General features: G+C 42.5%; 1 protein-coding gene across 1 annotated transcript in view; it reads left to right on the top strand.

Moving 5' to 3' along the window:
• Positions 1–22,346, top strand: part of LOC126267374 (tetratricopeptide repeat protein 37) — a 159,604-nt gene that overhangs the window by 36,143 nt on the left and 101,115 nt on the right. Inside the window, exon 8 of the mRNA XM_049972555.1 lies at positions 19,591–19,770. Within this exon, the coding sequence (XP_049828512.1) occupies positions 19,591–19,770 (180 nt within the window). The remainder of the gene's footprint in view (positions 1–19,590; positions 19,771–22,346) is intronic.

Raw genomic sequence — 22,346 nt, 5'->3', positions numbered from 1 at the left:
GCTGAAATGTCTGAGTTCAGCTACGTATGCTATTAGGGTTATTGCAAATTTTGGTGATAAGAATCTCAGTAAATTAGCTTACTATGCCTACTTTCATTCACTGCTTTCGTATGGCATCATATTCTGGGGTAATTCATCGTTGAGTAGAAAAGTATTCATTGCACAAAAACGTGTAATCAGAATAATTGCTGGAGCCCACCCACGGTCATCCTGCAGACATCTATTTAAGGATCTAGGGATCCTCACAGTATATATATTCCCTTATGAAATTTGTTGATAATAATCCAACCCAATTCAAAAGTAATAGTAGTGTGCATACCTATAACACCAGGAGAAAGGATGATCTTCACTATGCAGGGTTAAGTCTGACTTTGGCACAGAAAAGGGTAAATTATGCTGCCACAAAAGTCTTTGGGCACCTACCAAACAGCATCAAAATCCTGACAGATAGCCAACTAACATTTAAAAATAAATTAAAAGAATTTCTAGATGACAATTCCTTCTACTCATTGGCTGAATTTTTAGATATAAACTAAGTAAAAAAAAAAAAAAAATCATTAGTGTCATGCAATATAGCAATATTTTGTGTAATGTAATTTCTTGTACAGACATCTTTTATTAACCTGACACGTTCCACATCATTACGAAGTGTCGTATTCATGATCTATGGAACAAGTATTAATCTAATCTAATCTTATCTAATCTGATTCAGATACATGCTTGTAAGCTAGCACTGCAGTGGGACTTAACAGACTTTAAGGGTGGAGTCGGTTGATGCTACACGTTTATGAAGCGTCACGGTCATAGCATGCGAACCAAAATCAAAATATCTCAGAAAATGCCATGAGAGTATGAGGAGAAATTATTCTCTTTCCTTTGCTTTATTATTCAATATTTAAAGAAAAGCAGTGTGGAATTAAGCCAAGTAATGAATGTGGATGAAACTCCTCTGACATTTGATGGGCCGAGTAGCAGAACTGTGGCCTTGTAAGGTCCTAAAACAGTAACTATAAAAAAGTGGACATGAAGAAATGGACTATACTGTTGTCCTTTCATATTGTGCTGTGGTACTAAAGTTATCCAATGATCATATTCAAGTGCAAAACAATGCCAAAACCTTCTGAAATGCCATCACGTGTTGTTGTTCACGTACATGACAAGGGTCAGATGGACGAGGCTGGTATGAAAATATGAATTAACAGAATGTGGGAGAGAAGGAAAGGTGCTTTATTGAAGAATAGTTCTCTTCTTGTGCTAGATCAGTTTAATAGTCATTTGAAAAATTCTGTGAAAGAGAAATTGAGACAGGGAAATAACGAGCTTGCTATTATTCTGGGAGGATGTACTTCACAATTACAACCTCTTGATTTCACGATAAATAAAGCATTTAAAGTGTATATAAAGAGGAGTGGAACAAATGGATGCTGGGTGAAACCCAACATGACTTCATGCCGAAGGGAGCTTGTAATGGCATACAATCAAAAAAGTATGTCAGTGGATAAAATCATGGTCTAGGGTGAGAGAAGACATTATTGTTAAATCCTTCAAGGAGTGGAGCCTAAGTAATGCTCTTGATGGCAGTGAAGACTATCTTATATATGAAGAGGATAACGATTACGATGATGATGATGATGATGAGGAGGAGGAGGAGGAGGAGGAGGAGGAGGAGGAGGAGGGAGAAGAAAAAGAAGAAGAAGAAGAAGAAAGTTCAGATAACAATTTTCAGGGATTTTAAAGGCCAGTTCAGTTTTATAAACTAATATTTTTAGTCTGTCTTTGCAGTCTAATAATAAAAATGCTATTTTTAACAAAACTTATTTAAAAATTATGGTGTGTTTTAGTCTGTAGTTCTCATAGGCCGTAAAATAAAGTATATAAACGATCTAATAGAAATCATCTGAAGCACTTTAAGACAATTTGCAGAGGCAGTTGTCTGTAAGAAAGTAGCAATGCCAGAAGACTATTGATTTGTTAAATGACCAGCTGAGAACTGAGTAATGCTGCATGTTTGACAATTGACACCAGACATAAATAAATGTAACATATTGCACCTACATAAGAAAAGAAATCCAGTACTTTATAACTACACAATTGGTGACAAATTGCTGGAAACTGTATCTACCATAAAATATGTAGGAGTAACTACCCAGAGCAACCTTAAGCGGAATGATCACATAAAACAAATAGTTGAAAAAACAGATGCCAGACTGAGATTCTTAGGAAGAATCTTAAGGAGATGTAACTCTTTTTTCGGTTGGTTTTAGACTGTTGTTCATCAGTGTGGGATTCTTACCACGTAGAACTGATAGAACGGATAGAGAAGATCCAACAAAGAGTGATGCGTTTTGTGACAGGTTCCTTTAATCTGCATGAGAGCAGTACAGAGATGCTCAACAAACTCCAGTGGCAGATGTTGCAAGAAAGGTGTTGGGCATCACAGAGAGGTTTAGTATCCAAATTTAGAGTAAGCAATTTCTGGGAGAAGTCAGACAACATATTACTTCCTCCCACATACATTCATGAAATGACCACAATGAGAAAATTTGACATATTAGAGCTAATACAGAGGCTTTCCAACAATCATTCTTCCAATGTGCCCCCCCCAGGGGCTCAGCATTCACTTGCTGAGTACGGGCTTGGCGACCCCGGGGTCCTGAGCTGGGGACTGGTCTGCGCCGCCAGTGTCCTGTCACCGTAACCCCCGGACATGCTTCAGCGACCACCGTACGGCGCGGCGGTGAAATGTTGTGTGCTGCGGGGAATGGTAATCTTGGCTTGACCGCCTGGATTGCGAGGAAGGCCAACCTCTATAAAAACCCCTCAATCTTTCGGTGTGCTCCGCGCCTAGAAGATGCATGGCTGTTGGGGTGGAACAGTCGCAAGCGGGCAACCTCTGGGGCACCTGCCGCACCCCAGTTGTATAAGGCTTACTCAGGCACGCGGGGCTCTGTCTGAGCGGACTTTTAGTTCCCTAGCTGCTCGTGGGACCACAATGGACCCTTCGACCTCTACATTTCCCCCTACCAGTGGCTTGGGTGGGCCGCTGGTAGGAAAACACACCCAATCGAAAAAGCGGCTACGCGCTGCGAGTCCTCCAGCGCCTGGTGTTGCTAGAGATTTAACAGAATGTAGTAACGGAGCACATGCTGCTAATCAGAATGTGTTTTTGATTATTAAAAGGAAGGAGGGTAGCTTTGAGAGGGTTTCTCCCTTTTACATCCACAAGGGTCTTGAGGGAATTGCAGGAACACTGAAATCTGTAAAGCGACTGCGCAATGGGACTCTGTTAGTTGAAACTTCTAGTTCCCGTCAAGTCGCTGCCCTTCGGAAAGCAAATTGTCTAGGAGAGTACGCTGTCGAGACCGAGCTCCACTCCACTTTGAACTATAGTAAGGGTGTTGTGACGTGTAGGGACTTGGTGGATATCCCCATAGACGTGCTAAAATCTGAGTGGGCTGACGAAGGAATTGTTGACGTGCAGCACATTATGAAACGAGTCAATGGGGACCTCGTCAAATCTGACTCGTTTATTCTCACATTCAGTTGCCCGAGACTGCTGGAGCATGTTAAAGCGGGGTTCTTACGTTTGTCCGTACGGCCATATTTCCCCAACCCAATGCGCTGTTTTAAATGTCAGCGCTTTGGGCATACTACGTTGGGGTGCAATGGAATAGCCACGTGTGGTAAATGTGGTCAGCCTGCCCATGACGGAGCCGATTGTTCATCGCCTGTGAAGTGCGTGAATTGCTCTGGGAGTCACCCTGTCTGGAGCCGGATCTGCCCCATCTATCTCGAAGAGCGGAAGGTACAGGAGATTAAAACATCTAAGCGCATCCCCTATGGTGAGGCCAAGAAGATCTTTAAGGCCATGCAACCTCCTGTGTTTTCCACATCTTTCGCTTCCGCTCTCAAAAAACCGGTACAACTGGCCACTGTTGCTACACAAACGGAGGTTGCTAGTGTTAGCACTAAAACCTGCGCTTGCCAGTGCACTTGTGCTGCTGCAGTTGTTTTGCAATCTGCGGCTCTCCCCGCTACATCGGACAAGGCCGTGGTTGCTGACATTGAGGTACTTCCAGCCTCCCCCCATATGGCGCCTTCTGCCCAGGCGAGTCAACCTCCAACTGTTGACAAGGCTCTGCATTCCAAGCCCCCCAAGACAAAGCCTCAAAAGATGAAGGTTCTGCCACCTGAGGAGACTAGTCAGCGTCGGTCCGATGATGATGCCATCGTGCTGTCTGACATCTCCCGTGGGTCGTCATCGGATCTTATGGACATTGATGTCGACCGGGGGCGATCTTCTCGCCCCAGGAATAAATCTCCGACCAGTACGGTCTCTCCTCCAAAGCACAGAGGCAGGGTGAAAGTTCAACCACCCTGATCACTGGCTCCCATATTACAGTGGAACCTGAATGGTTTCAGGACGCATGTGGCCGAATTACAACTCCTTATACGAGAGTGCCCCTTGTGCTTATGTCTCCAAGAGACACATTTTCGGGCCACTGATTCTCCTTCTTTACGCGGCTATACCGCATATCGAAAAGATGATCTGACGGGGCAAAGGGCAAAGGGTGGTGTTGCAGTTTTTGTCCGTGATGTGCACCCCTCATCTGAGCTCCCTCTCGTCACCGACTTGCAAGCAGTTGCAGTTGACATTCTTGTGGGTCGGAGGCTCACAGTCTGTTCTGTTTATTTACCACCTCCGGATGCGATAGACACTGAGGCTCTCATGGACCTTATTAGCCAACTCCCTCGCCCGTTTCTTCTTCTGGGGGACTTCAACGCTCATAATGTCTTATGGGGCTCTCCGACTACTTGCCCCAGGGGTCGCATTCTGGAAAGCGTCATGATGTCTGAAGAACTGTGCCTCCTCAACTCTGGTGCTCCCACTCATTTCTGTACTGCTTCCGGATCGTCATCGGCTATTGACCTTTCCTTTTGCTCTCCAGCACTCGCGGATTCTGCTCTGTGGGAGGCTGCAGCTGACCTCCATTCTAGTGACCACTTCCCCCTCTGGATTCGCCTCCTGGATGAGGCTGTGGCATTACCAGTGCCGCCCCGGTGGCGCCTTTGCAGAGCTGACTGGACACTTTTCAGCCAACTGGCTGTTTTGGAACACCGTGCCAGCGTCCACGAATGGGTAGACCATGTTGCAGCCGTGATCTCTCATGCTGCTGAATTGTCCATCCCACGGTCATCCGGTCATCCCAAGAGGCGTCCTGTCCCTTGGTGGACCACTGAGTGCCACTCAGCCATCCGCGCCCGCCGTGCAGCACTGCGCCGCTTCAAGTGCCGTCCCTCAGCTGACAATCTTGCGGCCTTTCGAGTGGCAAGGGCCAGAGCGCGGCGGGTGATTAAAGAGAGCAAACGACGGTCATGGCAATCGTTCTTGAATTCCATCTCTCGCTCCACTAGTTCTACGAAAGTATGGGAAGCCATCAGGAGGATTTCCGGGAAACTCAGCCAGCTACCTGTCACGGCATTGCTGCATCAGGGATGTCTCCTCACGGCGCCGAGAGACATTGCCCAGACACTGGCCATGCATTTTGCGGAATCTACCGCCACTATTAACTGTGATCCAGATTTCTGCCGCTACCGCACTGCCGTCGAAAGGGGTCATTTGGACTTCCGGTCTCTAAATTCTGAACCCTATAACTGCCCCTTCACAATGTGGGAACTGGATTCTGCGCTGTCTGTGGCTCATGATACTGCGCCTGGTCATGATCAAATCCGGTACAGCATGCTGCGGCACCTGTCGCTGCCATCCAAGGAAGTTCTCCTGAACTGTTTCAATATGATATGGTTATCTGGCACGTACCCTGACTCGTGGAGGGAGGCAATTTTGATTCCCCTCCTCAAACCAGGGAAGGACCGAACGCATCCCAGTAGTTATCGGAGTATTGCCTTGACGAGCTGTGTCGGGAAGACGTTGGAACGCATGGTCAACCGCCGCCTGGTTTGGCTGCTCGAGACCAGGCAGCTCCTTAGCCCCTCTCAGTGTGGCTTTCGGAGATGTCGTTCCACTATAGACAACTTGACCCTGCTTGAGGCCGCCATCCAGCAGGCCTTTCTACGTAACCAGCATTGTCTAGGGGTCTTCTTTGACATTAATAAGGCGTATGACACTACTTGGCGCCGCCTTATCCTCAATCAACTCCATGAGTGGGGCTTTCGTGGCCGTCTCCCCATCTTCATTCGGTCCTTTCTTTCTCACCGCCTCTTTCGGTATCGGGTTGGTAATGTGCTATCGGATTTGTACGTGCAGGAGAATGGTGTTCCTCAGGGCAGCGTTTTAAGTGTCACCCTCTTTGCCGTTGCTATTAACAGTATCACGTCCACTATCCGGAGTCCTGCCCAATGCTCCTTGTTTGTGGACGATTTTGCTGTTTTCTGTTCTTCCTCCAGTCTTGTCAGTGCTAGTCGGCAGTTACAGCTTACGATAAAGCGCTTAGAGGCATGGACTGCAAAGACGGGTTTTACCTTTTCTGCAGACAAATCTGTGTGTGTTCATTTTAATCGTTCTCGGCGTCTTTTTACCTCCCCTGAATTGCGTCTGAGGGACACCGTTCTTCCTTTTAGAGACACTGTGAGGTTCCTGGGCCTCACTTTTGATTCCAAGTTGTCGTGGTTGCCTCACCTTAAAGACCTCAAGGTGCGGGCCCTGAAGGCACTGAATATTTTGAAGTGTCTGAGCCATCGGTCCTGGGGAGCAGATCGGGCGCGTCTGCTGCAGTTTTATAGGGCTTTCGTCCGATCGCGTCTTGACTATGCTTGCACCGTGTATGGGTCAGCAAGGCCTTCGTATCTGAAGATCCTTGACGCAGTACACCATGAGGGTATCAGGCTGGCCACTGGTGCCTTCCGTACCAGTCCCATCCCCAGCCTGTGTGCTGAGGCAGGGGAACCGCCGCTCGCCATCCGGCGGAAACTCCTCATGGTGCGACGGGTGTGTCATTTCCTTGCCTGTCCTACCTCCCCTGCGTACCCTACCGTTGCCCGACCGCCTATGGAACGTCTCTTTTCCAGTCGTCCCAGGGCAACAAAACCATTTGGGATTCGTGCCAAGCATTTGCTTGAGTCCCTTGGTGTGGAGCGTGTGGCCCCCCAACGACAAGGTTTTACTCGCCTGCCTCCCTGGTTGCTCCAGAGGCCCAGCGTCCTCTTAGACTTGTCGGAGAACCGGAGGAACTGCACTCCGGCGTTTGTTTTTACCTCCTTATTTTACGATATTTTAAACCAGCATCCGGACCATGTACCTGTATTCACAGATGGCTCTAAACAGGGGGACACTGTTGGTTGTGCTGTTGTTTTCCCTGATCGAGTCGTCAAGTTACGGCTTCCTGCGGTGTTTACCATCCTCGATGCCGAATTGTTTGCAATACTGCGGGCATTGGAGCAGATGAGATGTGTTCCCAGTATTAAGTTCCTCATCTGTTCTGACTCCCTGAGTGCCCTTCAGACCATTCAACACTTGTACCCAGCGGATACGGTCGTCCAGAACATCCATGATGCCCTACTCCACCTGCAACAGCAGGGGAAGGAGGTTTCTTTCTGCTGGGTGCCGGGGCACGTGGGTATTAGGGGCAACGAACTGGCGGATGTGGCTGCCAAAGATGCATGTTCCCTCCCTCACGTTGTTGAATGTGCCGTCCCCCTCCATGCTGTAACCTCCCTTTTGCGTTTTCGTGTTATGCATCAATGGGAAGAGGAGTGGTTGGCAGTTTCTGACAATAAGCTGCGTCTGGTAAAGGCCACTACGCGACCATGGCGTACGTCCTACCAGTCATACAGGCGGGATGAGGTTCTCCTCACTCGCCTCCGCATTGGACACAGTCCCTTCACGCATGGTTTTTTACTCCGGCGGGAGGACCCCCCAATCTGCAGTGCTTGTGGCGTCCAGATTACTGTCCGCCACATTTTACTTGACTGTCTTTTATTCTCTGACCAGAGGGCGGTGGTTTCCTTGCCACCGGATTTGCCCTCTATTTTGCAAGACGACGCAGCGACTGTCGTTAAGGTTTTACGGTTTTGTGTCCTGTCCAATCTGTTGCCTCGGATTTTAGGGAGAAGGTTTTAATGTGCTGCTGGGTGACTGGCTCACCCAGTTTTTAGGTAAGAGGTCCGCCAGTCACGATTACCTCCTTGTTTCACTTCGGTATCTGTTCTCTTTTCCTTGTGTTTCCTTTCCTTTTTTAGTGTGTTTCTTCTCCTCTTGTTTTGCCTCTGTATGTGCGCATTTGGAACTGCATCAGGCCTGTGTCTTTTAGCCGTTCTCCTTGTTCGGCGTCCGTCTTCGTCCCTTCACCGCCTGTGTTCCTGTTTCTATGCGCTTGGGCGCTGATGACCACGCTGTTTAGCGCCCGTAAACCTCAAACACGCACACATACACACACACACTCCAATGTGCCATTTGCGAGTGGAACTGGGAAGGGGGGATCAGTTAGTGTTAACAGAAGTACTCCCTGCCACACACTGTTAGGTGGTTTGCAAAGTGTGATGTAGGTGTAGATTTACTCAAAAAGACCATCAGCCCTTCAATAAGTGCACATCACCCCTACAACCTTCTGCATTTCGTACTTTAAAATTTGTCCAGCCACTTAGCCTTGTCATTGCACTGTGTAAGGCATGCTGGTGCTATTTAGTACATTATTCTGTTTCAATCTAGAAACAGTCTGAGTAGCTATACTGAGAGAACTGAGGGCTTGAAGGTTTCTGGTAGGCCCTACAAAGCCAAGGTTTCATTGTAATACCCAGAGTGCAGCCTAGTGGTTCACATTGACTTAAGTAATAGACCTACTTAGTCAATAAGGATCCTGTCCCATATTTCGTGAGGAATTAGGTAGGGGGCAAATATCTGCAGAAGCGTGCCAGGTTTTCTGCCCACCTCCCGTAACCACATTATGAGAAGGAAAGTTGCTACTCACCATATAGTGGAGATGCTGAGTTGCAGAGAGGCACAACAAAAAGACTTTCACACTTAAAGCTTTTTTCCAGTGGCCTTCGTCAACAATACACACACACACACACACACACACACACACACACACACACAAACGCTAGCAAACACAACTCACACACACAGCTGCAGTCTCAGGCAGCTGAACTCACACTGGGAGCAGCAGCACCAGTGCATGATGGGAGCGGCGACTAGGTGGGGGTAAGGAGGAGACTGGGGCAGGGAGGGTGTGTGTGTGTGTGTGTGTGTGTGTGTGTGTGTGTGTGTGTTTTGACAAAGGCCATTGGCCGAAAGATTTTAAGTGTGAAAATCTTTTTGTTGTGCCTATCTGTGACTCAGCCTCTTGGCTATATGGTGAGTAGCAACTGTGCTCCTCATAATACCCCAGAGGCCCATGATTTGATCTTGAAAGATCTGGGAATGACCAGAAAGTTCTCGTCTCATTGTGTGTGTAGCTTAGTGACACCTTCTGTTAGTCAAAGGCAAAGGCGCAGCATAAAGTAAGCAAGCAGAGAGACTGGATAATGTGAAATCCCTGTGGGCCAACCATATAGGGGGCATGATAAGAGTTGCTGGAGATCATAATCATTCTCAATTTACTGTGTTATCTTTACTGAGGGAACAGAGCCAGTGGGAAATAATAAGAGTAAATCACTGTTTACATTCTATTACATTGGTTTAAAATAAATCTCGTAGTTAAAAGCATGTCATCATTTAGACCCACAAGCCATAGGGTTAGGTATAGAATTTGTTGTTGGAGTATTTTAATACTGATGCCTCCTACATAATCTGGGAATAATTTTTGTGGGCTCTGATTAAGGGCTTAGAGATATATTGGTTTTTTGAAGCCATCAGAACTACATTGTGATAGTCTGATCCATATTTGGAAATATCAGCTGCCAAAATCAACATGCTGCCAAGCATGAAGTTTGCTAAGCAGGACGCAGTGCAATAGCAGCTTTAATTTCGCATATGCCCTGTCACAGCTAATGTTCATTTAATTGGAATACTTTTTTTCCCCCCTACATAGGCCATCACTGCTACACTGCTAGATGTGCTGAGCTTTCATGAACAGTAGGCTTATTTGTAACTAATCATTGGCTATGTTAGTCGTGTAGAATCGCTTTCTGCTGGTGAACTGGAAGAGAAGTTCCTTGGCACAGGAAATTGAATAAATGTCATCATTGACCTGTGTTAATGTTTGCTTTGAAGTTGTCACAAATATGATTTGCCAGTAGGCTTCTTGAAGATAACCAGTGACATGGCTCATTGACTTGATGTTATCAGAGACTTTTTGTTGTTTAAGTTGGTTTAGTTCGAATTTGATGGTTTCCTTGAGAGCAAATGTAATCAGTAAAGGTTAGAAAACTTTGTTGCCACTGAAGGCTTTTATGTTATGTAGTTCATTACAAACCCATAATTCATGAACAAAGGGTTTAAATCCTTCACAGAGGCTTGATACCCAAAGTCCAGAAAGCAAGAAGTATCTAGGCCTCTTCTGATTAACAGTCAGTGACAGGTGAATGAGATGGAAAAAATAATTGGGGGTATTTGACAGTAATTTTTATCAAAGGCATAGTAATAATATGTTTAAAATGGTTATTTTTATAGTAAGGCTACATGAATCTACAAATGTGTTACATACGTTGACTGTAAATTTATTTATTGAGTTGAAAGACATGATCGGTTATAATGATGAAGACACTGATGTTAGTTTTGCGATGTAAATAATGTACCTGAACTATGAAAGGAGGGGTTTTTGATTACCACTGATGTTTGAGGTAGCTGTGGAGTGGCTCTCAGCTTCACTGAATTGTGATGCTAGAATGTGTATTATGTGATATGGAGAATAAACATAAGGAAAGCAGCATTTTCTCTTCTTCAGTAATTGTTGCTAAAGAAAAAATATGAAAATGTCATTTGTATCTATATTGCATATTTGAATTTCCGTTACATACTCTCTTGCATATGGGTTCATCGATAGAACTACTTATGTATGGCTAGTTTGACTAGGTTAAGGGAGACAGAGAACAGACAAATAAAACACAATGTGGGAAAACTAATAATAAGAGATAACAGACAATAACTAAAAAATACTGCCATTGGCAGTGACAATAAGGTGCCTCAATAATTTTTACAAATTGCATCAGCAGTGTATCAATGTTGATAAATCCTGATGGTGGTATGTGTCCATACTCATCAGAGTAGGCAAATATGCTGTGTTAACTTGAAAAGTTATCTGGTGGGAAGGGATGAGAAGAAACATTCATGCAGTCGTCTAGATATCCTGAAATTTCGATCACCGCGTTTATGTGCCCACCTGATTAATTCTACCTTGTTTGCCAGCTGATAACCTATTTTTATGATAAACATGGCCAGACCCATTTCCTTTATAATCTCATTAATAGATGCCTCCACATAATCCTGTTAGCTCTTCAATTGACAGGTGCAGTATTCACAATAACAGCACAGTGTTAAAATCTCATATTTGTGGCAACATATTGACGACACATTTCAACAGTCAAGGAATCAATGCGAGTGCGTGGAGCTGACAGATGATCTACAATTTTAGATTGTACTGGGTTTATCTAGTTGCTGATATTTGATATCGATGTTTTATATGAAAGTTAAAATAAAGTATCTTGCATTGTTACCATTTACCAGCACTCCTTATGTTGGGCTAAAACAAGAAACTTCAGTGGTAACCGTACACTTCAGAGATTAATTCATCCACATCACATAACATATTATGCCACCACAAAATTGTAGATATGCAGCAGCAGAATCACAATTCTCTCATTATGTCATCGATTTCTTTACAAATGAATATTTCACCTACAACAAAATCAGTACAAATACCAACTTTCTGGTCAACTTTTCCTGAAGAGTGGTTTGTTCAAGTGAAATGCTTCTTTCAGTAACACAGTGTGCACAATGACGAAGACGAATGTAACCTAATCTCCACCAACATGGATCAGGAGCTGGTTAAAGTGGTGCAAGACTTGATATTGCAGCCAGTCACCAAGCAAACACACAGTAATAAAGCACCTGTCATTGCAAAAGGAACAAGATATTCAACACGTCCTACATAAGGAGGCCATCAGAAATGGAAATCCATCAGAAGTATTATGACAACTGATTGATTTGGCAGGTCAGAACCTTTCTTCAGAAGACACATTATTTGCAATATGTCTCCACTGCCTTCCATCTGTGATGAGTATCATTTTGGTAACATATGACAGTTTACATTATCAATTTCAACAGAGAAAATAGATGCAATTTTCCATTTTCCCCATACTGCACTCACTCAGAATAAGTGTGCTACAACAAGCTGCGTTCTGGACATTGTGTGTTGTGATAATGTTAAAGAAAGCAACACACAAGAAATTAAGATTGACACCACTCTTGTTGAAACAGATCATGAAAAGGGTAAACTTTTGGACGCTTTAAAAGATTTACAGCTCTGTTTTAGTATTTTAGAGAACGATATTGATGTCTACCACCACACAAATGGTTTTCAACCTGCACAACAACACAGCCGCAAGTCAAGGGTCGACAAAAGTCATGCTTCCACGTGATGCTGGTATTGTGTCAAATTCGGATATCGGGTAGGAACTGAGCTGTTACTCAAGTGCCAAAAGCAAGCGATAAGGGGCATTATCAATCACAAACAACAGTTCAATCATCCTGCAGGCACTAAACGAAAGCAAGTCCATGACACCTGCACTTCCTCACGGTGTGAATATCAGCAAATACAAAGTGCTTCAGAAAGCATATCTTTTTGCTAAAGCACCTTTCAGTGCGAAAGGAACAAGATATGCAACACGTCCTACATAAGGAGGCCATCAGAAATGGGAATCCATCAGAAGTTTTATGACAACTGCTTGATTTGGCAGGTCAGAACCTTTCTTCAGAAGACATGTTATTTCAATGTGTGATATTTCACGGCATCATGCATTATTTCAATGTGTGATATTTCACGGAATCAAATTATTTAATTGGCAGTAGGTCGGACATTAGCGTCGGATCTCCACAGTGCACTAATTGTGCACATTGTAAGGAGAGGTGCACACTAAAAGCTGCAAACAGTACAGTCATTCCTATCTTGGGGTGGACTTTTTAAAACCATTTTGAGCTTCTTGTGGGTGTACACAATTTCCAGCTAATCAAGATGGATCTACAACATAGAATCCCTACAACAATGATGAAAAGTCCAAAGATAACCACCATTGCTAGTAAGGATAACAATCCATTTCAGCAACTCCTACAAAGCTTTTCAGACTTAATCATGCCAAGCATACCTCAAAAGAAAATGCGACATGCAACAATGCACTACCTTTGAACAGTTCCTGAACAGCCTGTCTCTGTCTGTGCCTGCCGCTTAGCACCAGAACATTAAGTGGCAACCAAGCAGCATTTCAACAAGTAGTTGGACACAAGTATTACATGCAGATCGGACAGCCTCTGGGTGTCACCACTTCATTTGGGAGTAAAAAAAGGTGGTACCTATCATCCTTGCCACAATTTTAGGGCTCTGAATGCTAGGACTGTCCCAGATCATTATGCGATTATTAATATCTGGTACTTTACAAGTGCGTTACACGGTGCTACGATTTGCATTTGAAGAATGCAATTTATTGTGACAAGGCCTATATGAAAGCTCCTATAGCCCGCTTTGATATTCCTAAGGTTGTCGCCATTATCCTGTTCAGATTATTTGAATTCCATTATTTGCCTTTTGGATTGTGCAGCACATTTGAGACGTCATAACACTTTATAGATGATAATTTGAAGAGGCCAGAATTGGTGTTTCATGTATATACATTACATCTTTTTTTTCTTCATGTGGTAAGCTAGAGCACAAGGAGCATTTACAGTTATGATTTCAACATCTCCAGCAGTATAGTGTCCTCCTAAACATAAACAAGTGCACATTAGGGAAGCCGTCTGTTAAATTTCTAGGATATGAAGTGTTGACGAAGGGTACCAAACCACTCCCAGACAATATTCAGGTAATTTTGAATATGCTTCAGTCAAAACCTTATGAAGGGTTAAGATGTTTTGTAGGCATCAGAAAATTTTACTGAAGAGATTGACCAAATGTTGTGCAAATACAAGCCCCACCCATTGTTGCTCTTAAAGGAAAATATACCTCCAGCCATCACCTAGTATCATGGACACAAACAACGACTGGAACCTTTAATAGACTTAAGTATGCATTGGCAGTGGCTACCTTGTTCTTTCATCCAAGTCACTCTGAGCCATTAACTTTAACAGTAGACACTAGCCAAACGGCCATTGGAGCAGCATTACAGTAGTGGGTATTGGGAACTTAGTAGCCGTTAGTTTTTTTTTTTTTTTTTTTTTTTTCCTGTAAACTTACGCAGGCTCAAACCCCTTGGTTTGCAAGAGACTGAGAGTTACTGCAGTGTACAAAACAGCAAAACAGTTCTGCAGCGAATTTGAAGCAAAGACATTCACTGTCTTCACTGGTCATCAGCCTCTCATCACGGCCTTCCAGAGGATGTCAGCACAGCCCACCTTGCCTCATAAGACATTTAGAGTATATAGGACAGTTTACTATGGACAATCACCTTATAAGTGGACTAAAAACGTTGTGGCGGGTTGCCTCTCGTGAGCATACAATGCAGTCAGTGGAATGTCGTGGACGGACATCACTGACAGTGCACGGACCCAGAACTACAAATGCTATTGCACAGTTGTAACTCTAGTTACAAATTTAAGGAAATATTTGTTCCAGCATTGGAAGTCACCTTATGGTGTGACACACCACAAGATCAACTGTGCCTCCACATTCCCACAACATACCATGAGAAGATATTCCGTGTTGTTCGTGATCTTTCTCACCCTGGAAAGGCGACTCAATGTTTTACATGGCCAGGAGCTGATGAGCAGTGCTGCCAGCTAGTACGAGCATCTTTACATTGCCAGCAAAACAAAGTCAGTCAACATGGCTTCACACCTATTGGAGATATAGTCACCTCAGAAACAAGATTTACACATGTGCACCTGGATGTCACTGGACCACTCCCTTACTCCATTGCATACAAGTACTTGTTGACTATAATAGACAGCTCTATCTGTTGGCCAGAAGAGACACCAATATTTTGGCAGAGGCTGTGGCTAATGAGTTTGTTTGCATGTGGATGCCATATTTGAAGTTCTGCCTACAGTGACTATGGATTGTGGCAATCAGTTTGATTGTTTGCTTTTTTCAGAACTCTCAAAAGTAATTGAAACTCCCACCTCAAGGCTACAAGCTACCACCCGACACGTGATGGATTGGTGGAAAGCTGCATAGAACACCCAAAGCAGTGCTCATGTGGCATGGTAGTACCTGCCTATTTGCCTATTGTACTACTCAGCTTGAGAACTATTAAAATATACGTTGGTCTGGCCCAGAGTCAATTAGTTTACAGACAGCAAATTCATGTTCCAGCAGACTTCATTGAGAGGCAGGTTCCAACTCTCCCCTGCTCACGAACTGCACGAGTTCACACAGACATTATAGCACACAATTCAGTGACTCATTCCAGTAGCACCAGCCTGTTACGGCACCAACCAAACATTTTTTCACAAGCACCTCCAAAGCTGTTTATACGTTTGGTTGCAAGTTGATGCAGTCAAGCCACTATTGTGTCTCTCGTACATGGGTCCATATCCAGTATTACACTGTAGCTTGCACACTATCGTAATACTGCAAGGTGGCATGGCTACAACAGTTTCTGTCAAGAGTGTGAAGCCTGCTTACGTCACAAAGGAAGAGTCTACAGAGATATACATGCTGGTTTTCCAAGGCAAACCTCACAATATGGACAGTCCTTGGAGGAGAACACACCATCAATGGTGCAACTCCATCAGCAACATCTGCAAGATACAAGTCACCGACATTTGAAGCTCCATTCCCACCAGGTTTTATTACTAGGGCGGGTCATAAAATTAAACTTACCAGTCAGTACCTATTGGTGCTGTACTTTTTCACCCAGCACAGACACAACAGAAAAACCTCTGCCAATAACATTTACTTCCTCCCACAATGGTGTTATATCTGTGGTGTCATCGCAAGGCGCCACACTTGCTAGGTTATAGGCTTCAAATCATCTATGGTCCATGTGTACCGACAGAACCCATGAGTCGCCACTGTCGACACTAGCAGACCAAGTGCTGCCACTCGGCTTGTCTTACAAGACAAGCTAGCACACTGGCCAGTTCTATAGCCGACTTGAATAGGAATGATTCACTTTTTATAACTTCAGAGATCTCATTTGCAGAGACGCTAGTTAGCATAGCCTTCAGCTAATTCAGTAGCTACGACCTAGCCAGATGCCACATACAGTTTATGCATTGACAATTGATCTATATGTGTGAAGCAATCAGAATTGTAAAAAAATATTCGCAGTTCAGTCTATAACTGCACTTGTCAATATTGTTGTACAAAGTCAAGATCGAAGCTCACCGCTGATGCTGAATTAAAGCTAAGTATTTAATGGTATTCCTGACTACTAACTTTCTAATCACCTAAGATGTTCCAAATACATCCTGTCAAGTACAGTTTATTGATCCTCATGTCAGCCTACGTGATCAGCGCATGCAATTAATGGCCACACCTCGCGATCAGACTAAGAGTCAAATTGCGTGATTCAGCCGGGTCACCCTTTTTTGCATGAGGCCCAAAGTTCCACCTCATACATAACAATATCTGTGGTGTCAGGACCTTCTTGAGGTATGTTCACTCGAGCATGATAGAAGATATGTCCCAAATTCCTATGTATTCCCAGCATTCTCAGATACTGCAAGCAAAATCTTCAGTCAGTGATAATGAGTTATACCTTACTTTTACAGAGACTTGGGGCTCAACAGGTGACACTCCAATACAGGAGCAGTACAGCTGTGTTCTACTTTGGGCAATATCACTCAGCTGGTCGCTCTCTGTCTTACACTCAAGAGGGGGCTACTGTGGTGGCATATTGGCACACAAATCAACAGTTGAGGAATTGATACAAGCACATGGAGCTAGGAGATGACCTGCAAGAATTTGAATTTTAAATGATTCTTAGTTTTTCTAGTCACTGATATTCAGTACTGATCTGTTGTATGAAAACTAAAGTATTTTTATTTGCTACCATTTATCAGTGCTCCTTACTTCACAGTAAAATGATTAGTTAGATATTTAAACCTTTCCTCTTATAAAGAGTGACCCGCAAAAGGCGTTTACACTGTTTAAAGTTTAGTAGCTGAGGTATTCTGATAAACAGATCCAATTGTGATTGTATGATGCTTTCATGGCTAGTGTGTGTTGCCCTTCAACTGTTTTTCTTTTGTTCAATTTTTAGTCACGAGTAACTACATGTAAATAACAAGGTGTCTGGAAACTTGGCCTTGGAGCAAAGAAAACGGTTTTAAAGTGTTATTTGAAATGTGATGGGCAGAGTTTGAGATTGCACCTCCTTTACGTGTAATGTTAACAGAATATCATGACAAATCTGAGAGAGAAGGCTTTCAAAAGGTCCTCAAAGAACTCCATAAGGCAAGCTGCATGTGAGTCAGGTGCAAGCAAATAAAGTGTTCACTACATTTTAAAGCAAGCAAGGTGTGGGACCGTACATTTTCAGGATGCTTCACGCAATGAATGAGGATGATCTGCATATGGGCCTTTAATTTTGTGAACAGATTTGTGATAATAACCAGTTGACGGATGTCAGTGTTTGGTCTGATGATATGACATTTAAATTGAATGGAAGCATCAGTTGGTATAACTGTTTGAACTGGACAAAAGATAATCCCCCATGTCAAAGAACGAGCTGTGAATATTCCAGGATTATCAGTGTGGTGTGGTATGTGTCAGAAGACTTGTAGGACCATTCTTTTTTTAGAGCAACAGTGACAAGTGTAAAGAACCTTACCATGTTGCATATAATAATGGTAGCAGCTGTTCATCAAAGAGATGATTTTTTTCCTCTTTCTCCCGCCTTATTGTGACATGTGGCAGTTCCTGGGTGAAACAGTGTTGAGTTTCCACTCAGATATCCTGATCTAACGCCATTAGACTTCTTTCTGTGGAGAACTCTGAAGGACACCATGTATACCACAAAGCCACATAAGCTGGATAACATGAGAGAGGCGATTGTGACCGCCTTTGACTGCATTCCAATGGCAACCATTTCCGTTTGTGTTGATCTGTTCTGCAACATTGCAGACTCTGTATTGTTGTCAATTGAAGACATTTTGAAGTCTTCAACAGTAAAACATCATCAGTAATGTTGTGACCATGTATATGACTTAAAAATTCATGTTTTTCATTAATTTTATTATTTATTAAAGTTCAAACAGTGTAAACCCCTTTGTGGGAAACACTGTATTTGAAGAACTGTCTGCTACAGCCATTTTCAATATTTAAAACAGTTACTGAATATGCTTGATGTTGTTCTAATTATAATATACTTTTTCTGGTTAGAAACCCTTTTTGCAGATATCACACTTTTGTTCTTCGTAGTTGCTGTTAGGATTTTCTTAGTCTTTGATATTGATTTTACTCAAATAAATGGTTAATGTTTTTGAATTTGGAAAAAAAACACTATCATTTCAACCTCTTGTCTTGCCTGAGAAACTATTTTCTGTAGTGAAAAAGTCTGGAACTGTGCTACCTATAAGACCCATGTAACCAACTGAGAAGCTGCAATGTAGCAGTGTGGCATTCAAACCACCAAAGTGACATTGCAGAAATTAGTGAGCCACACATGTTTTACTCCTTGAAGAATGAGAGTTATCACCGATGGAAGTATTATCTAAGTATCTGAGACTGAGTGGCAAAAACTGCTTTAATAGATAAACAAACATCATCTGGATCTCAGCTTTTTACTACCAACTACTGTTTTCAGTCTGCACCTCCACATCATCTATGAACCATTGAATGTTGAGTGATGGAAGGAGTTCGACACAGACTGCAGCATATGTCATGCCTAAACACACTAATTCACTGATTGTCACTCAACCTGTTATGACCTGAAGGTGATCTGTTGTGAAGATTGAAACAAGTAGTCAGTAATAAAAAGTTGTGATCCATAAGGTGTTTGTTTTTTTATAACAAAAGCGATCACAGTAACATACTCATAGCATCAATTATGAAAAACTGCCTTGCTGGAATGTAAAATCTGCTATCTTTTTAGCTCATTTTGTGAATATTTTATTTCGTTAAGCTGTTGACTAACGTAAATCCAAGTGAAACAGTAGCTATCAGATTAATACACCTAGAAGGGGGTTGATTAATCATTTTAAATCATATCATTACATCAAATGGTCTTTATGAAAAGACTAGTTTGTGAATGTACAATGTTTAATATAACCAAGATGCTGAACATGCTAAGCATGTGATATAGTCCTGATTACAGTAAGTAGCTTCTGACATTGACAGCACTTTATTCCTTGTGTTTTCTCTGTGCTAATATTTAGAAAATTATATTATTCTGTAGAACTTTTGCATTACCACCATTTTGTTTCATTAGTTTTTTGATACCCTACTATTGGTGTCACACTGATTTTACACACCTACCCTCAGTTATCCCATATATTTGAAAGACATTTGAAATAATTCAAATTGTGTGTTTTGTTAACAGGCAGCCAAACTGGACCCAAATAGCTATTATTGTTTTGTGTATTTGGGAAGATATTACAGTCTAAATGACAAAGATCTTGATAAAGCTCGACGCTGTTATCAGAAAGCATTTCAACTTAATCCTCGGGGTGATGAGGCTGGAATTGGACTCAGTGATACCTACAGGCGACAGAAGTATGTGGTAAGTACATGGTTGATCATCTGGAATAAGTTGGAGTTACACAGAACTTAAATGTTTAGATCAGCCGGTTGTAAAGTGATACAACTACTTAACTTGCACACTTCTTGGACTGATAATAAATACAAGTGATATCTGTGCATATATTATCACAGATTCCTCCTGGAAAAGATATCTTAGTAAATTTAACATTATTAATAAACTGAATATAAAGTACTTTTGTTAACTGAAATTTTCAAGTTTGTTATTCATAACAGTTCACTCACCCCTTTTGAAATAAAGAATTGAATATCAGATGGAGACACAGAAAGAATAAACTGTGCCTAACACTCAAGAATATATGTGTATTTTTTATTTTATGCAGGATTGTACTGGCAAGGTGGAGTGAAAAGTACTGAAAAATATTCTTCATGTAAAGAATTTATGTTCAACATTCCTACAAACTCACTTTTCAATTTTTGTGCCTCATTCATCAATACAGCATAAAGCTGAGTAGGGAGGGTGAGATGGATTTTGGTAACAATCTATTCAATCATAGCATTCAGTGACACAAGGACCTGGGATGTGGCAAATAATGAGCACCACAAGAAACTAGTCAAGTCCCGACTGGGTATGGGTTTGGCTAACCTGAGATCGTAAGCAAGAGGGTGGTGCCCTGTTACTGCTATAACCTCTTGACGTGTTGCAGTGACTGTCATTGGTCAGGACAATCAGGTTGTCGTGGGACATGGGTAATTGATATCTTGGTAGCTTAACTGCTTGGATCACATGGACAGTACAAACCACTCTAAAACATTCTCATACTGGAGATGCCCTATATGTATATGGGGTGGAAAGCTATTGAGGCAAAGGAGTTGTTTGGAGACAACCTCCGGGACTTTGATCACACTCTTAATTGCACTAGGCTTACTCAGGAATGGGAACAGGGTGGGGGAAATTCTGCCTAAAGTAAGCATAAATCTCTGCCCCCCCCCCCCCCCCACCCAGGGGCCTTATAAGTCTTTTGTGAGTACATGCTTGACTACCATGGCTCCCCAACATTTGCGGCATTACTTCCTTTCCATGCTGCATGCTTATACTTCCACTATCCCTTTCCCCTCTGCTTCTTCATCGGATGGTTTTCTTGGTGAAAAATTGTCCAGAAGTGCAGATTGTGCAAGGAAAGTTACCCAATGTGGTGTGTGCTAAACCATTGTCCCTTTTAACCTGTGTACCCTTCCCCTTAATATGGTAATACACCCCAAACCCAACATGGCCTCCACCCCGTTGTGGGGGCAGGTTGTCAAGTAACTGCATGGCTGTAGCATCCTGACATGCAGGGATTGCACTGTTGATGCTTGAGCTGAAAACTCTCCATGTATACCAAGGAATATGTACCCTTCATGACTGGTGCATGGGGACTCCGAGGAATGGATTACTGCTGAGGCTCGGTGGTGCCCATTAGGAGAGCCCCCGTTTGGAGTGGGGATCACCATGGTGGATCAGCCACAAATGAAGTGAATGTAGTTATCTCCTAATGGTGGCCCAATGGCCCAGCAGTCTATGAAAGCACAGTCCTGTTTCAATGCAGAGATACACAACCATTAAATGTTCCCTTCACTTGCTATGCCTTGGGAATAACATAGGGCTAAGTGGCAAGCAGAACAATACTCCCAGCAATACTGTAAAATGAGGTGAATACGACCAAAAATGGCAGTTTATTATTATTTTTTTTTTAATTTCATCTACTTCTTGTTGTGATATCGGAATAAAAATTCAGTATGTTAATTTCACAACCTTGGTAATTATATATTCATGTATTACATTAGTTTTAGCTTATAATTATTATTTTAAGTCAATTGTAGATAGGTTTCACCTCCTCAATTGGGGTGAATCCAATTACCATTGTATTAAAAAAAATATATTGTTCTATTTACAACAAAATTTTGCAATTTTTAGACCAAACAAATTTTTTCAAGCTCATTAAATTTGAGATTTTTGCTACAGAAAAACTTGCATTCACAAAAATTGACAAACAAATACTAATTTTTAGTTATTGTGTGTCATTATCAATGTGAAAGGTATTTACTCAATGCCATAATCATCTATCCCTTCAAAAACAAATATACCTTGCCTTCTATGTTCTGGAACAACTTTTTTAACAATTTGGGCTCTTTCTACATCAGTTGCATTGTCACCTTCTGGAAAGACAAAATAAACTTTACCATCAAGAACTTCCTTTCTCAGAAATGTCATTTCATAGGTTTTTTTAGAGGTGCTTTCAATTTTACCAATAAAAAACCTAACTTGTTTTTTTAGGAAATGTTACTACAGTCAAATCATTTTCTTTAAATTCATGCCAATCTGTATCCTTCTCCTTGTCCATTTCTTCATTTTCATTTGACTTGTGCTGTTATAGATCACTGTTAGATGTTCCAGATAGGGGATCCCTGGTTGCAGCCACATCACTATCATTTTCATTGAAGTAACTGATAACAATTCCCTTTCTGGAGTTAATGCTAAGTGCTTTGCTTGGCACAACTTTCCTTTTGTTTCATTAGAGCGAATCTGTTTCAATTGCATTTCGAGGGCTGGTGCCC

This window comes from Schistocerca gregaria, chromosome 4 (assembly GCF_023897955.1).
Source record: "Schistocerca gregaria isolate iqSchGreg1 chromosome 4, iqSchGreg1.2, whole genome shotgun sequence".
NCBI lineage: Eukaryota > Metazoa > Arthropoda > Insecta > Orthoptera > Acrididae > Schistocerca > Schistocerca gregaria.
The sequence above is the reverse complement of the archived record's forward strand: the minus strand, read 5'-3'. Positions and strand labels throughout refer to the sequence as shown.